Source organism: Hemicordylus capensis, chromosome 2 (genome assembly GCF_027244095.1).
Source record: "Hemicordylus capensis ecotype Gifberg chromosome 2, rHemCap1.1.pri, whole genome shotgun sequence".
Lineage (NCBI taxonomy): Eukaryota > Metazoa > Chordata > Lepidosauria > Squamata > Cordylidae > Hemicordylus > Hemicordylus capensis.
Genome location: NC_069658.1, coordinates 218,493,633 through 218,511,056, shown reverse-complemented (window position 1 = coordinate 218,511,056; position 17,424 = coordinate 218,493,633). Strand labels below are relative to the sequence as shown.

The 17,424-nt window shown below is 46.9% G+C and overlaps 1 protein-coding gene across 2 annotated transcripts in view; it reads left to right on the top strand.

Moving 5' to 3' along the window:
• The first annotated feature begins 1,584 nt into the window (after window positions 1–1,584).
• The window catches only part of PIAS4 (protein inhibitor of activated STAT 4), a 56,987-nt gene continuing 41,147 nt past the window's right edge, over window positions 1,585–17,424 (top strand). Inside the window, exons 1-3 of one of the 2 annotated variants that reach the window (XM_053300802.1) lie at window positions 1,710–1,725; window positions 3,123–3,302; window positions 15,885–16,329. In XM_053300802.1, coding sequence (XP_053156777.1) covers window positions 15,888–16,329 — 442 coding nt within the window. In that variant the 5' untranslated portion in view covers window positions 1,710–1,725; window positions 3,123–3,302; window positions 15,885–15,887. Of the gene's footprint in view, window positions 1,726–3,122; window positions 3,303–15,884; window positions 16,330–17,424 lie in introns of both variants that reach the window. The other variant, XM_053300801.1, reaches the window with a different exon arrangement.

The window sequence follows — 17,424 nt, the reverse complement described above, 5'->3', positions numbered from 1 at the left end:
ATTCACCTTCTAATTCTGTGTATCTGCTTTATGAGAAATGGGGACTACGCTAAACTCTATGAAAAACTCCTTCAATATCTGTTAGCAAACTCCCGCTCGCAAAGCTCCCCTGGTCTGAGCCTTGTTATCTCAAGAGCTGCTTTCAATCTGAGCCACCTCAGGAATGTGGCCCCTCCCACAAGTTGTGTGACTCACTTGCAGTTAGTATGCAACTGTATCCACCCACTGTCTCTCTAGGCATAACTGAAACTGAATATAAAACTGCCCTGTCAAAAAGAAACCCCTAGCCAGCCAGAAATAAAACCCTAGAAAAGACTACCCCTAACTTGTCATTTCCACCTTGTTTTCTTGTGTTTATTTATTTGCTTGCTTGCTGTCTTCTTTAGGAAAGAAAACAAAAAGTTTTGTTGCTTCCCCTGGTCTGAGCCTTGTCTTCTCAAGAGGTGCTTTCAAACAACTAATTGAAACTAATTGAGCCAGCATGGCATAGTGGTTAGAGTGCTAGACTAGGACTGGGGAGACCCGAGTTCAAATCCCCATTCAGCCATGAGACTTGCTGGGTGACTCTGGGCCAGTCATTCCTTTCTTAGTCTAACCACAGGGTTGTTGTGAGGAGAAACCTAAGTATGTAGTACACTGCTCTGGGCTCCTTAGAGAAAGAGCAGTGAGTAAGAATATCTGAGGCTCCAAGTCCCCTCTCTGGCATCTCCAGGTAGGGCAGAGAAAGACTCCTTGTCTGTAACCTCACAGAAGCCGCTACTAGTCTATGCAGATAATAGTGAGCTAGGTGGACCAATGGTCTGACTCGGTAGAAGGCAGGTTCCTATGTCCCAATAGTTTTCTGTGCAGCTCAAACAATAAAACATACAATAAAAGCACCTTAAAAGAAAAAGCTACAATAAAATACAAAGAAAATTTAAAAACAATAACACCAGTATTAATACTATTAATAGTGATTAATAGCAACAATAATGCCAGTAGTAATAATTGATGACAATAAAAATAAATGACGACCCTAGATAATGTTAAGAATAACAATAATAATTACTAATAATATTTCTACACTGCTCTTGCTTGGTGGTGGCTGAGAGGCACTCTGCACATGCCCAGAATACCACCTTCTCACACCTGGGCCTGAAAACTTCATACAGTTTCAAAACAATTTATTGGAGCTCTGTCGCAATTAAAACCTCACACCCCGATAACAACTTAATAGGACTGCAACATGAAAAGCGCCTGAGCCCAATTACCCCACCAGCTCTCCCCCCTTTCGTCCACGTGACTTTGGTTGTGGAGCTTTAAGAGCCGCGGGGGGGGGGAGACAGAGTGGGCGTGGCCTCTGCTGCCAGGCAAGTCCGTGAAGAGAAAAAGAAGAAAACGTCTCAGCTCGCCACTTCTTCGCTGCCGCCCTCGCTGTGCGCATGCGTAGTGTCCCTTTGCTGTTGTGCAGCTAGGGATGGAGGCGGGTTGGCCGTCGGCGTCCCAGTCCCCATGCGCATGCGTTGCCCTACCTCCCTCGGAGCCTGGCAGGCTGGCGCCGCCGCAGAGCGCATGCGCTGCCTTTCGAAGAGGGGCAAGACGCGTGGTCCTGATTGGCTGCCCCTTAAAGCTCCTCCCACCCACCGCCTTGCTATCACGTGACACTGGTGGCTTCTTCCCCCCCACCTGTCCCCGGCGCGTTGGATGCTGGAAGCCAAGATGGCGGCGGAGCTGGTGGAGGCAAAAGTGAGTGAGTGGGAGAGGGGGAGGGAAGGGATAGTGCCCCACGCTCAGCTCTGTAAGGGGGGGCTGTGCGTCTGTGATGGGGGGGTCATCTCGGGAGGGGCGTGGCTAAAGGGTTGGGATGCCCCTCCTTGTTGCCCGAGGCCCCGCCCCCTGACCCCAATTGAGGGGGGGAGGTCCCCCCATTACCCCTTTTCCGCATCCCCCTCAATGAGCCCCTCTCCCCATTGAGTGCCACATCCCCGGGGAAAAGCAGCCTTCCTTTACCTGATCCTCTCCCTTCTCTTCCTATATAGTTATTATGATTTACACATTTGGTTTGCCTAATCAAATATCTCCCCAGCTTTCTGGGACCCCCATCTGTCCATTGTCCCCTTTGGTCATGGGGCAGGGACTGTAGCTCAGTGGTAGAGTATATACCTTGGTGAGATGCTGCCAGTCAGTGTAGGCAATACTGAACTAGATGGACCATTGGTCTGACTCAATGGAAGGTAGCTTCCTGCTTTGCATGCAGAAGACCCCAGGTTCAATCCCTTACCGTATCCTGGCAGGGCTGGGAAAGACTCTTGCCTGAACCTTTGGAGAGCCACTGCCAGTCAGTGTAGGTGGTACTGAGTTAGACGAACCAATGGTTTGACTCAGTATAAGGCAGCTGCTTCCTATGTACCTCTGCAAGGTGTCTTGTGACGACTGTGATCACTATTCAGAATAATAATGTGCTACGTTTCATCCTCAACAACAAATAATTCATGAGATGATTCCCTGTCCTAAATGGACTCACAATCTGAAGAGAGAAGCCAGCAACAGCCACCTGAAAAAGATAGTGTGCTATGCTGAATAGGAACAGTTATACTACCCCCTTTTAAACAAGAGTGCTGTCATTTTGAAAGATGCCTCTTGGCTCCATGAGCAGGAGATGAATCCCAAATGTGTGCCACAAGAAGGCCAGAAGATTTTATGCTGTCCTAAAGGGGCTTGCAATCTAACATGCAACAGAAAGGAGATACAGACAAAAGCTACTGGGAGAGATGCTTATGCTGTACTAGACAGGGATAGTTGTTCCTCTGCCTCCTGCTTAATATGAGAGCTGCTTCTTTGAAAGGTGCTTCTTGCCCAAGTTTAATTTAGAATTACACTTGAGAAAACTGCAGTTTGACCAAAATATTTTCTCAGAACAGTTTGCATAGCAGAAAGAATGAAATGATGGTTCTCTGTCCCAGAGGAGCTCATAATTTAAAAAGAGACACAAGGGAGACCCAGCCACAACCACTGGAGAATGCTGGCCTGAATAGTAAGAATTGCTTTCCCCTGCTAAATATGAGTCTTACCATTTGAAAAGGTGCCTCTTTGCCCAGTTAGCTTTTTTTTTGAAACAATTTTCAACTGCTGTTCGGTTTTAGAGGGGTGACTGCATCTGACAGAAAATGCAGAAAGGAGTCTTGCTGTCCTTTGAGGATGAACTTGCTGTTGCAGCCACAGGTTTATTTATGTTTCTCTGTCAACTGCTTTGAGCACTTGCTTTGTCAACTGCTTTGAGTAGTAGGAACTTCATGGACTAGACTCGAGCCTGTTGCTGTCAGGTATGCAAAGCGTTATCTCCAACCTGCAGATGTGTTGTTTGTTGCTTTTATTGTTTTGTTTAAATGATATAATATAATTTCACTTATTCATGTGGGTAAAGAGGAGAAGTTGTAAACAATGAAACCACAAGGCCAAATCTTGTTCACAGAAATTTCAGCCATAATAAACTTGTTTCTATGGTGCTGCAAAACTGCGTGTGATAATATTTGGTGGTGGTATGGGTATCCTTGGTTAATTTTTTAGCAAAAGCCATCCATAACTAATATTTTGCGAGCTCATGTTCAGAACCTAGTATAACATGCTGGGCTTGTGGCATGTATTTAAAATCATTTTTATAATTTAGAGATCAAACTGTCAGTTTATAACAGTGAAATCAGTTTCTTGTTTTCCTAAAGAGTGTTGGTGAGCAGTATTCAGATATATCATTGTGGCTAGAATAGGATTAACTGCCTTTAGAATGTTTGGAAAGATAGGAATATAGGAAGCAGTGTTCCCTCTAACAGTGATTCCCAGATGTTGTTGACTACAACTCCCATAATCCCAAGCATCAACAGCATCTGGGAATCCCTGTTAGAGGGAACACTCATAGGAAGATGGCTTATACCAAACTCCCAAGTGATGTTGGGAGTTGTAGGCCTAATTTTCAGGAGAACTGAAATTGTGCAGCTCTGGTCTGTTCTGATCAGCAGCTCTCTAAGGTTTCAGGCAGGGGCCTTTCCCAGCCCTGCCTGGAGATGTGGCCAGGGATTGAACCTGGGGTCTTCTGCATTCAAAGCTGATGCTCTACCACTGAGTCAGACCATTGGTCTATCTTCCTACTGTCTACACTGACGGGCAGCAGCTTCCCAGGGTTTCCGACAGGAGTCTTTCCCAGCCCTATCTGGAGATACCACGGAATGAACCTGGGGCCTTCTGCATTCAGAGCAGATTCTTTACCACTGAGCTGCAGCCCCATCCTTGTGTAGATGGAGGACAAATCTGAGGAAACGAGGCAGGCAGTCGCTATTCAAGTTTTGCCTCTGCCATGAACTCACTTCGGTGGCCCTTTGGCTACAGCCCCCGCCCCCCAAATCTGCAACATGAGAATTGTAAGCTTGGCCTGCCCTGCAGGGTTGATGTAATACTGCTTCAGAAACTGGAATAAAGGCCAAACTGCATTGCGCACAGAATCTGTTTGTAGAATGAATATTAATCAAATCTATTGCTAACTAATAGGAGCAACCATGGTAAAAGTGGAGCAGATCACATTTTTCTTCCTCACTTTCCCCAGAACCTGCTTCCACCTTCCCAATAATTCTCTGTCTTGGATCAAGACCTAGGCTTGTGGCAAAGCTTAGAGGGAAGAGTAGGTGGATGGAGGTGGGGAGAGGGGAAGGATGAGATCTCGCTTTAATGGGGAGATTCCTAGCACAATCCTGTACTTGTTTACTTAGAAGTCAGTTCCACTCTGCTTATTGGAACTTACTCCCTGGTAAGTGTGCATGGGCTGAGGTTGCAAGCTTATGCGCATGCGGTGGTGGATTGAGGGACATCATTCATTTTCCCACACCAGGGGCAGGGTCCAGACTAAACTAGTTATAACTAAGACCTGTTGACACTCATGGGACTGATTCAGGACTTATTTATTTCAATGATGTTTAGTCACCATTGAGATCTCTCCGAAGGGGTCTCCCCCACACCCCGTGACCACCCCCTCCAACAAAAAACTGCAGACCGCCCCCCCCCCGGCCGTTTTCCTGGCAGTCTTCCATTGTTGGGTGCTGTTACATATCAATGAGAGAAACTGGTCTTTTATATGAAGAATGTACTAGCTGAACCTGCTCAGAGCATCTTTGCGCTCTTTGGGCTGGCGGTTTCCCCCTCCCTCCCACCTTCTGCCCCAGTCTTCTCACATTTCTGTCCCCGGCCGCGCTTTCCTTCCCGGCCTGTTCTTGTCGGCGCGGTTCTACTGCCGCCTCCGCTTCCTGGCAGCCCAGCCACCTCCTAACCCCGGTGGCCTGGCTGGGCCGGGGCTGCCGCCGCCTCCTCCTCACTGCAGCTGTCTCTCTTGCCCTCCCCCCACCTTCTGCTCCCCCCACCATCTCCTGCCCTCCCCCCAACTTGTGCTCCCGGCGGCGTGACTCTACTGCCGCCCACCCCCTCCTCTTCCTGGCAGCCCAGCCGCCTCCTCACTGTGGCTGGGCTGCTGCTGCCTCCTCCTCATTGGGGCCGGGCTGGGCCACTGCCGCCTTCATTACTGTGGCTGGGTAATGCCGGGAACTCTTGCAGTGTGTCATGAGAGTTCTGCTGGCTCATGAGAGCCAGCGTGGTATAGTGGTTAGAGTGCTGGACTAGGACCGGGGAGACCCGAGTTCAAATCCCCATTCAGCCATGAGACTTGCTGGGTGACTCTGGGCCAGTCACTTCTCTCTCAGCCTAACCTACTTCACAGGGTTGTTGTGAGGAGAAACTCAAGTATGTAGTACACCGCTCTGGGCTCCTTGGAGGAAGAGCGGGATATAAATGTAAAAATAGTAATAATAATAAAAAAGCCTAGGCACATATACTGGCTAAGAGAAATAATTATATAGATTATATAGATATCCTCCCCCCCCCCCCCCACCGACAAAAATAAATAAATCCTCAGAGAAGTTTTTATGGCAACAGGAAGGAGAACATGGTTCCCCATCCTAAGGAGGCTGGCAAGGGAGGCACCTGCGACAGCTGCTGGGAGGGATGCTGTGCTGGCCTGAAGAGGGACAGTTGCTCTCCCCCTGCCAAAAAGCCCCCACTTGAAAAGTGCCTCTTGGCCCATAAGCAAGGGATGATTCCCAAACTCTGTGGGGCCTGAAGATTGTGCTCTGTCCCAGAGGGACTCTTGGTCTAAAACACAACAGAAAAGAAGCAGCAGCCGCCACCGCCACTGGGTGGGATGTTGTGCTGGGCTGGAAAGGGACAGTTGCTCTCCCTCAGCTAAATATCCTCTGCTAACTGAGCAAAGAGGCACCTTTTAAAAGCTCTCTTTACTGAGCAGGGCGAGAGCAACTGGCCCTATCCATCCCCAGCACGGCTAGTGGCTGTTCCCGGGGTCTGTCCTATGTTTCCTTTTTAGACTGTGAGCCCTTTGGGGACAGGGAGCCATTTATTTATTTTTATTTTATTCTATTTCTATGTAAACTGCTTTGGGGGCATTTGTTGAAAAGCGGTATATAAATATTTGTTATATCCGTATATAGATAAGGGGCGCCACTTTGCAAACTGTCTCCTTGCCACGTCAGTAGGGGTATTTAACCTTCACACACACACACACACACACACACACACACACACACACACACACCGCCCCAGGGCTGTCCAACATTGGCATGTGTGTAGCTAATCCCTCTTCCTTGTCCCCCCTTGCTGGCCCATCTGCTTGTGCTGCTGCTGTTTTTCGTGCCTGTCGTCCCCCGTCCCCCCCCCCCCCACACACACATTTGCTTGTGATGTTCTGAGCAGTGGAAGCCAGGGCGTGAGGTGAGACTGTGAAGCTTTGGTGAAATTTTAAGAAACTGCCTCGATAGGTAAATGTCTCCTGGGGAGACTGTCAAACTTTGCACTCTCCGTGCGTCACAGCAAGTGAAGCTGCGATCTGCTGGATTTTAATTAGTCGAAAGGAGAAGCAGCTTTCAGAGATGCTGGTTCATAATTTCAGTGTCTCTATAGTCATATTTATACTTGGCACTTCTTCCTTCAGTCTTTTAAACCCCTTCACCTCTCGTCTGTCTAATCTTTGCGACTCCGTAAGGTATAAGCCAATATTTGCCCTGAAAAGATGGCAAAGCACTGAAAATGCACAGTGGGCAAAAGGTAAAAGCAAGGGGATGTCCACTCGGCCTCCTGTCACATCAAGGGTAAAGGATGAAGTTGCTCTCATCAGAATCCCCTGGGTACCATCAGTGAGCAAGCCTGCCCTGGAGACATTTATGCCCTGGAGGCATTTATGGGAGCAGGCAGCAGGCCTTGACACATTTTCTTTGGATCTAGGAGCCAGCCCCCAAATCTAGAGCCAGACAATGGATGCTTGATAAAATTACCAGTCTTGGTCATGGGTTTTGTGGAGGGTGGTGCAAACGGGCTACTCTTTACAGGTAACCTACTTTGAACACAAGCGGGACTACTTAGGACAAAAACATATTTTATTAAATAATGCTTTCTCTGAACAGCCTAGTCTAGGCACCCTGGCTTTCTCATGCCTGGGGTTTGTCAGTCCCTGTGAGGGAGCATCATTGGGCCTACTGTGAGGGGTCCTTGGCAGGTGTGGCTGGTCTTCTTGTCGTTTCCTCTGCTGTCCAGAGCTGAGGAGTGCATGGACTGAATCTTGGTTAGAGTGCTGGACTAGGACCGGGGAGACCCGAGTTCAAATCCCCATTCAGCCATGAGACTTGCTGGGTGACACTGGGCCAGTCACTTCTCTCTCAGCCTAACCTACTTCACAGGCTTGTTGTGAGGAGAAACTGAAGTATGTAGTGCACCGCTCTGGGCTCCTTGGAGGAAGAGTGGGATATTAAAAATATGTAAATAAAAAATAAATAAGTCACGCTACAATCCCCCCTCCAGACCTGACACTGAAAATGCATTGTACTTAAATATACATAACAATCATGTTGTGCTATAGAGGTTCCAACCACAGAGGTTCCAGCCACATCACGTGTTATCTCCTCAGCTGTGCAAGGTGATGAATGTGACAAGTATGATCCTGTGAGGTTAGGACTCGATTGAGACCAGATTCTCTGCCCCACGCCCATGAGTTAAATTAGCATAGCAAAGTGGAAAGATCCTGTTATTGCCAATGACTGCTGTTTTGAATGGCCGCTGTGCTTCTCTCGCATGCACTTTTGCTTTGCGTGGAAACATTGGACCTATCTTTTTGAATTTTTTGGCCGCACTCTTTACCGCCTTCTTTCTGTTTACCCATGTGTTTAAACACAACCTGCCCTCTGAGGCTAATCTTTCATTTTTTGATGAAGTGGGTACTAGTCCATGAAAGCTGCTGCTATAATAAATGATAGCCTTTAGGGTGCCATAAGGTATTATGGGGTGTGTGTGTATGTGGCACACTTCCTTGAAGGGTAGTGTTATCCCCCCATTGCAGCTGTTGGTGGGATGGCAGAGGGTGTGGTGTGGTGTGGTGTGGTGTCCGAGGTTGAAAGATGGTCGCTTGCAAGGTAACTTCAGTTAGGAACTACCAAATTAGTGGCTGAAGTCAAACTCAAACTGAGAGCTTCCCAGCTCATGCCCTTAGCTGCTACACTAGTCTGGCTCTGGTTTCTAGTCCACAGTTGAACACTGGTGTTTCATAGGAACATAGGAAGCTGCCATATACTGAGTCAGACCCTTGGTCTATTTAGCTCAGTATTATCTACACAGACTGGCAGCGGCTTCCCCAAGGTTGCAGGCAGGAATCTCTCTCAGCCCTATCTTGGAGATGCTGCCAGGGAGGGAACTTGGAACCTTCTGCTCTTTCCAGAGCGGCTTCATCCCCTGAGGGGAATATCTTGCAGTGCTCACACTTCTAGTCTAATCTCCCATTCATTTGCAACCAGGGCAGACCCTGCTTAGCTTAAGGGGGCAAGTCATGCTTGCTACCACAAGACCAGCTCTCTCCATGTTTAATAACCATCATTTTCAGGTTGGTCTGATGTACATTCAGTGCAGGTTTCTCTCTCTCTCTCTCTCTCACTCACACACGACATGGTCATGCAGGTGCTTTCAAGATGCTTTCAAGTTCCAGGATGAAAGAATCACATTGTAAAGAAGTACCTTCTGCAGCCTTAGAAGGCACCATCTTAAGGGGTTGTTTTTTGGCTCCTGTGTGATCAGTTGCCTGGGATTTCTCGGAGGCCTTTCACTGTGCTTCTGTGAGGCGTGTGCAGCTTGTGACTCAGCAAGCCAACTGCAGGCCGCCAACCCCATATGGCAGCCCACCAGGGGCTTGGTAAATGTCCTGTTTCTGGCTGCCTGGCAGGGACTGCAGAACAACAGGGCTACTGAGTGCTTGGCAGCCTGTCATTGGCGCGCTGGGTCCAGAATTGTGCCAGTAACGGATCTAGAAGCAAAAGAGAACAGAGCTCCAGTTGCAAATGACACGACGTTTTGCTGAGCACAAGCAAACTCAGCGGATTGTGCCTTGGGAGGGCTGCAGCTCAGCTTTTCCACACGGCTATTGGTATTGCTTCACTTGGCCCTTCCCTGCCTTTGAAGTCAGGGTGCGGGGCCACTTGCCAGGGTGTCCCGCTCTTTCCTGCCTTGCTCTGCTCTTGGAATGAGGCAAAAGAGAGGTAGCACAATTGGAGATTTGCAGCTGAGAATAACCAAGTATGCCTTGGTGGTGGTTTCTAATATGCAATTTTATTATATTTTAACCTTGTAAACTGCCTTGGGATGAATGTGTGAAAGGCAGTATATGAATGTAGCTGTAAATAAACAAATGCTTCTCTGCAGGCCTTGATCAATTTTCTTGGGATCTAAGAGCCAGATAGTGGACACCTGGCAAAATTACCAGCCTTGGTGGAATTGTGGAGTCTCTTTATCCCCTTTGCCAGTAGCATCCTTAGAACAGAAGCAGGGCTGCCTGGACCAGTAAAGATTTTATTCAGTAGCTCTGCCTCTGAAGAGCCTAGTCTGGACACTGTGGTTAAATTTCTAGGTGCCATGGCTCCCTGGCACTTGGGATTTGTAAATCCTGCCTCTCTGCTCGGAGAAAATCTTCTTTAAAAGTAGCCAGTTGTGGGCCTGGTGACAGTTACTTGTTTGGAAAAAATGCCACCTCCTTCCAGAGCCTGTTCTCCATGTAGAATCCTGGAGTTGTTAGCATCCAGTCTGACCTGGGGGGAAAAAACCTCCTTTGCCTAAAAGCATGTCCTGTGCCTTGTTCTTAAAGCCCCTGTGGGTACCTGCAAAAAGAGAGGCTGAAACACTTGACTGCAGGAGCATAACTGCAGGTAACAAACAAATTAAACTAATCAAATCAAATCAAATCAGATAAATAATAAATGAATGTACTTCTGGCCAGGGCTGCAGGAATCCACTAGTCTACTAGTTTGTGATGAGTGAAAAATGATGCCTGATGAGTGAAAAAAGTCCTGATGAACAATGTACCAGAATATTTTGACGAGTAAAATATTTTGCTTGGCTGATCAACTGAGCCCATATTTCTTTACCCCTTCTTTTCTCAGTCAGCTGCTTGTTTTAGGTGAAAGGTATATATCTTCAAGACCCTTCAGGATGTAGCTGTTTTCCCAGGCCTTCAACTGAGACTCAATTTTTAAAATTTTAATGTGTTTTTATCTGTTATGATTTTATATTTTTATGAATTTTAAATGTGTTACGTTTTAATTCTATACACTGCCTAGAGATTTTTATACAAGGCGGTATATAAATTCAATAAATAAAAAATATGGCGGAGCAGGGAAATGACTTGACTAGCAAGCCAGAGGTTGCCGGTTCGAATCCCTGCTGGTCATGCTAGTCTGGGAAACATTTATATTGGGCAGCAGCGATATAGGAGGATGCTGGAAGGCATCATCTCATACTGCGCAGGAGGAGGCAATGGTAAATCCCTCCTGTATTCTACCAAAGACAACCACAAGGCTCTGTGGTCGCCAGGAGCCGACACCGACTCAACAGCACAACTTTCCTTTCCTTATATGCATTTGTAAGTTTGCAAATTGCCCAGGAGACACGATCTCAGGTGAGATTCACTGAAGTCACTGGGACATCTCATGACAAGGTTTGCATAACTGCATCAATCTTGTGATATTCAAAATGTGCATATATCTCTGAAGAATCTTTGCTGTACAGGCTAGATAGAAACAATGCCATCAGTCATGGGATCCATCTAGCCTGGGCAGCAAAGATTCTTTGGAAATATATGTACATTTTGGATATCACAAGCTTAATAGCTCTTTCTCCATCAAGATGCAGTTATGCAAACTTATGAGTAGTCCCATTGTTTTTAGTGAACACCCCTCCTCCCCGCTCTATCTGGACTGTGTGAGTGTGTCCCGTCCCCCCCCACAAAGTGATGACCAATGTTCCCTCTTAACAGGGATTCCCAGGTGTTGAATCTCCAGCCAAAGACGATTGCAGTGGGGGATGCTGGGAGTTGTAGTGAACAAGAGCTAGGAATCCCTGTTAGAGGAAATACTGGTGATGACACAAACTTTCATCTGAAAGCACCTGTTAAATGTAGCCAGTATCTGGAAGTGCACTGCCCTTCCATTGGGTTCTTGTGTTCTTTGGGCCTTTTCAGTTTCGCCAAAAGGTGGTTTGATGTGGGGCACGGTGAAGGTTGATGGCTTAATATAGGGCTGTACAACTTCGGCCCTCCAGCTGTTGTTGGACTACAACTCCCATCATCCCCTATCACAGTGACTAGTAGCTGAAGCTGTGCAGCCCTGGCTTAACGGTTTGGGCCTGGGATACCTGAGGGATTGCCTGCTCCCAAGGGTTGCTGCCCGCTTGATGAGGTCATCTGAGGGGGCTCTGCTCCGGGTGCCGACAGTGAGGGAGGCTCGGTTGTCGTGCACGCGGGACAGGGCCTTCTCTGTTGCTGCCCCCAGACTCTGGAATGCTCTCCTGGTGGCTATTCACTCCTCGGTCTCCATCACAGCTTTTAGAAAAAGCGTAAAATCTTGGCTTTTTGCCCAGGCATTTATTTGATTCTCTGCTGCTGCTCTTTATAGTCTGTATTGCTTTTATGCTTTTGTTTTAAATTTTTAATCAGATTTGTTTAATATTTTTTTCACTTAATATTTTAATTGTGTCTTTTTCCCCATCTTGTGTTTAAATTTTTTGCTGTAAACCGCCTTGGGATTGCTTTAATGAAAGGCGGTATATAAATTTAACAATAAATAAATAATGGAACCTTGATGTCCAGAGGCAGGTGCCCCTGAATGCTAGTTGCTGGGAAGGGTTCTTCTCTTTGTGCCCTGCCTGAAGGCTTCAAATCGGGACACTTGGTTGGCCACTGTGGGATACAGGATGCCAAACCAGACAGGCTTTGGACCTGATCCAGTAAGACTCTACTTAAGTTTCTACAAGTCAGGGTGCTGCCTCGAGATCTCCCCAAGTGACAGGAGGGGGAAATGAGCTTAAATGATTTGGATGCCTTTAAAGCAGCCCTGCACAACATAAGGCCCGGGCGCCAGATCTGGCCCGTGGGGACATTTTTGATGGCCCATGTTGCCAGCAACAGCAGGAGCCCCAAAGTTTGGCATTTGTGTGGGGCTGGAACAGACAGGCACCCACTAAATGAGGAAGGACAGGGCTTGTTTTCTGGCCACGGTTAAAATTGTGGGCATCTGTGGGGAGGGAAGGACCCACAACTAACCAGTAATTGCTTTCATATTTATCTTTATAATTTTACTACAATAATTAATGCACTGAAAACTGACTTCACCCCCCACATAGGTCATCATGGTTGTTTCTGGCCCATTGGGATGTTTGAGTTGTGCTTTAAAGCACAACCCTGATTTAAAGCTATAGTTGCCAGGGAAAGTGCCTTTTAATTTTTATTATTTAATTAATTTATATACCGCCTGGCTCCAAAGGCTCTAGGTGGTTCACAAAAACAAACACAATCGAAACAGAATAAAACCAACTCTTAAACAGCAATTACAATTTTAAAACATTCAGAGATTACTAAAAGCCTGGCTAAAGTGTGTCTTAAGGGCTCTTTTAAAGGCTAGTAAGGATGTTAAGCCACAAATGTCAATAGGAAGCACATTCCAGACTTTTAACTGATGGGGGCGGGTGGGGGGAGAATGGATGGCAATTGTGACTAACTTGCCATTGTAATCCCTCCTCCCTGCCCACCCCAGTCACATTTGTTGGCATCTTGTGCCAAAGCTGGCCAGAATCCCACCATGATGGAGAACTGGGGCAGGATTCTGTTGCAGCAGCAGTAGTAAAAGTGTTGAGTAAAGAGCCATATCCACATGACAACCCTCTATCAGTGCGGTGCTGCTCACAGGTAATCCTGGAGTTTATCATTTTAGAGAGACTATGGGACATTCTTTGCCGGCGATAAGGCTCCCAGGGCTTGGCGAGGAGGGCAATGATCATCACTCCTACAGTACATGCTTAAACTGTGTTTAAGTTTTAATTCGTGGGTGATTTTTAAATTGTTAAATTGTTTTAAGTTTTTGTATATGTTTCAACTTGTCTTATGCTATTGTTAACCGCCCAGAGATGAAAGTTTGGGGCAGTGTACCAATTTGATAAATAGATAGAGAAATAAATAAATAAATGATTAATAAATAACCAAATTGAGCAAAAGTCACGGGCAACTTGCTGGGGTGGTGTCTGTGAACAAGGCTGCAGGCAAGCAGGAGATAAATGAGAGGGCGAGGTCGGAATCTGTAACCTTAATGGGGCAAGGAACTGGCAGAACGCTGAAGCATTCAACCCCCTCCAACCATTGGAACTGGTTCCTGGTGCTTCCCTGGTCTTTTCTAGTTGGCCATGTCTGCTTCCAGTCAATTTATTTCCTCCATAAGGGCTAGCCACTTGCTGTTTCCTTAGGATTCCCCACACAATTGCTTATGAGCAGCAAGGTGCAACTGGAAAGTTGTGCATGAGGAGGAGGGAGATGTTGTAGCAGGCCTGTCTGCAGTTTCCAGGGACTTGAAGCTGCTAACCAAACTTGACCAGCTGGCTTGATTTGATTTCCAAGTAATTTCAGACACTTTCTCTGTTTGTTTCCTGGACAGACCTGCATATTTGGCTGTTACATTACAAAACAAAATATCTGAATTGTATTACAAAACCTTTATCATGCAGCCCATGTATCTTGTGCAGTCCAGAACTTTGGTTAGAAACAAGGGGGGCAATTTTGAAATTGATGGATATCCATTTGGCTCTTTCTTTATGTGCATGAGGACTCTAAGCAAGATTTTCTGGACGACAAGGTGCCCAGAAAACTTTCCAGAAACAAGGGCTGGTACTTACCAGTTTCTCCCTGGATGAAAAGCGGATGCTGTTTAGTTGGTAGAGTTCTAAGTATTCATAACTGGAAAAATGCACTGGAGCTCAGATAGCTAGCGGACATGAAATAGGAGTAAAGAGCACCTGCTTGGATACAGGATGGCATCTCCCAGGTCCTAGTGCCTGTGATGACTTGCTAGGCCCTGGTCCTGCAGGAAGCCCACAATAGTAAAAACGCATGTCCTGTCCTATGGTGGTGTGCCTATAATACTTGCCTTCTAAAATCAGATTCTCTCCCCCACCCCATGATACATTCTTTTGCATAAAGAAGCCGTCCTTAACTTGACGCATTTTGATAGGTGATGGATTAAGTTTTAAGCGGCTGACCAAAGACTTCAATATGTTGTAAATTCAGATCACATTGGAAACCTGTTTGTTTTAGAGACCTTTGCTACTGTTGAAATATGAAGTGAATTGATTAAAAAATTTAAAATGATCCATCCTGGCTGGCTGCCATAGGGCAAAATCAAATATATATATTTACAAATATACATTAACATTACAGTAGATTATGAAAAGAGAAAAATGTAGTTCATGAAATACACCAATATTTATTGTGTGTGTGATATCCTAAATATGCAAACCTTACCATTACGAGAAGGCAAAGAACATAAAAGTAGAATGGGGGCGGGGCTTCATTCCTTAGGAAAACAAAAAGATTTCTGGAGACCAGATTACTCCAATAGTTCGGAATTTTTTAAAAATATATATTTTATTTTATTTTATTTTAGGCCTTGCTGCCCAAGCAGATCTCTTCTTCAGTGCAGTTCTGAATCTCTAAAATTCAGATTTTGATTCCCAGTCTTGCATTTCTGGCAGCAAACCATTGGTTCTTGCTTACATAGTAGTGTGCTGGGAAATGTTCTGTGGTCAGGTTTATTCACTGATGGTGTGTTCTTTGACTTTAAAAAAAAAAAAATTCTTGAATAAACATAACCCATAACAAACAATTATTTGTAATAGAACAGGCAGCACCACGCATAACAAATATGACGCTTTCTGCAAATCTCACAAACTCTGATTTCGACTAGATTGCAAAACAACCAGATTTAACCATCTTTCCAGATACGAATATGATCAGAAAGTGGAGAATGGGCAAAGTTTTCCTGATTTGGAAACAAACTAAAATCGGACCATGTGGTTAAAAAAAAGCATTGGGATTGGCCTGACCCAGTTGAAGACAAATAATATGGGTCTCGGATATGGCTATATGCTACCTGTGCTGGTACCAGGTATCAAGAGTCATGGTTTTATTTTTCCAGTGTTGAGCAATTGACAGTCTAGCGGCTATTAACATAAATATTATCAAATCCTTAGACAAGAGCTCTGAGTTAGCCCCGAAAATATATTTAGTAATGCCAACTGTGGACTGAAACTTAGCCCCTGCTTTATAATTTTACTCATCTTTGAGAAAACCTCTGCCCAAAAAGAGAGAACACCAGTGAAAATATGTTCCCTTTGACCCACCACCATTCTGGCAGAGAGGGGGACCACTCTTGTCAATGCAGGCTAATCTGGAAGGGGTCCTAGGTCGCTCTTTGACTTGAAGGTTTCTTTGTTCCCTCGCCTCCCAGAACATGGTGATGAGTTTCCGGGTCTCGGACCTCCAGGTGTTGTTGGGCTTCGTCGGCCGGAGTAAGAGCGGTCTGAAACACGAACTGGTAACGCGGGCCCTGCAGCTGGTCCAGTTTGACTGTAGCCCGGAACTGTTCAAGAAGATCAAGGAGATCTACGAGATGCGCTACGCCAAGCTTTCGGAGCCGGTCCAGCCGTCGTCCCAGCAGCCCCCGCAGCACCGGCCCCCCTCGGAAGCCCTCTCCCTCCATTCCTCCTTCGACCGCGGCAGCGCGGCCGCCAGGACTGCTCTCTCCACGCCCAACATTGACTATCCTGCCTTGTATGGGAAATACTTAAATGGACTCGGGCGGTTGCCCCTCAAGCCAGTGAAGCCCGAAGTCCGGCTGGTGAAGCTCCCTTTCTACACCATCCTGGACGAACTGTTGAAGCCCACTGAGCTTGGTGAGTTCGGGGTGGGGTGCGCCGAAGAGCTGGCGAAGGCCCCCTGCCGGTCTGCCGTTGTGGGGGCTCAGGATGGGGCGCCGGTGTCAACTAGGGTCTCGCTTGCCTGGTGCCAGAATTGTGAGGGGTTTTGCTCTTTCTTGCTGTGTGAAGTCTCTCTTGTGGGGAGGAAGGGAAATCTTCCTGCCCCCATAGGAAGCTGCCTTCTACTGCAGAGTCAGGCCCTTGGTCTGTCTAGCTTGGTATTGTCTACCCAGGCTGGTGGCAGCTTCTCCAAGGTTGCAGGCAGGAGTCTCTCTCAGCCCTCTCTCTGCCAGGGAGGGTACTTGGGACCTTCTGTAGGCAAGCAGGCAGGTGCTTTTCCCAGAGCAGCCCCATCCCCTCAGGGGAATGTCTTGCAGTGCTCACACATGTAGTCTCCCATTCAAATGCACACCAGGCTGAGCCCTGCTTAGCAAAGAGGACAATTCATGCTTGCTAGCTCAAGACCAGCTGTTGGAGGTTGTTGCCACTGGATATGAGATGTTTTGGGGTGGGGGAAGGAGCAGACCTCGATAAACTTCCCTGGTTTGATGAATGGGTTTTGTCCGTGGTCAGGGTTGAACTTCTTCCCAGTGCAGCGTAGAGCAACGGTTTTCAACTTTCCTTCCCACAGAGGACCCCTTCTCAAGTGGATCTGGCTGCTCGAGCATTCTGAAGAGGGAATCGTAGCTCAGTGCATATGATCTTCTGCATGCATAAGATGCCAGGCTGAGTCCCCGACAGTTAAAGCAAACTTGCAAGGCTGGGAAACGGCTCTCTGTGCCTGAGACAGGGGAGGGCTGCTGCCAGTCAGAGCAGGCAGTGCTGAGTTAGGTGGGCCCATGGCCTGACTTGGTAAAAGGCAGCTTCCTCTGTTCATATGCACATTGTAGCACAGTAGTGTACAACACTGGCTGTTGTTAGACTACAACTCCCATCATCCCTGGCTATTGGCCATGTGGCTGGGGTTGTTGGGATTTGTAGCCCAACAGCTAGAGAGCTGAAGCTGTGCACCCCTGTTTCCAGTATGTTACTGTTGGCCGCCATAGAGGCCACCTTAAACATCGACTGCTT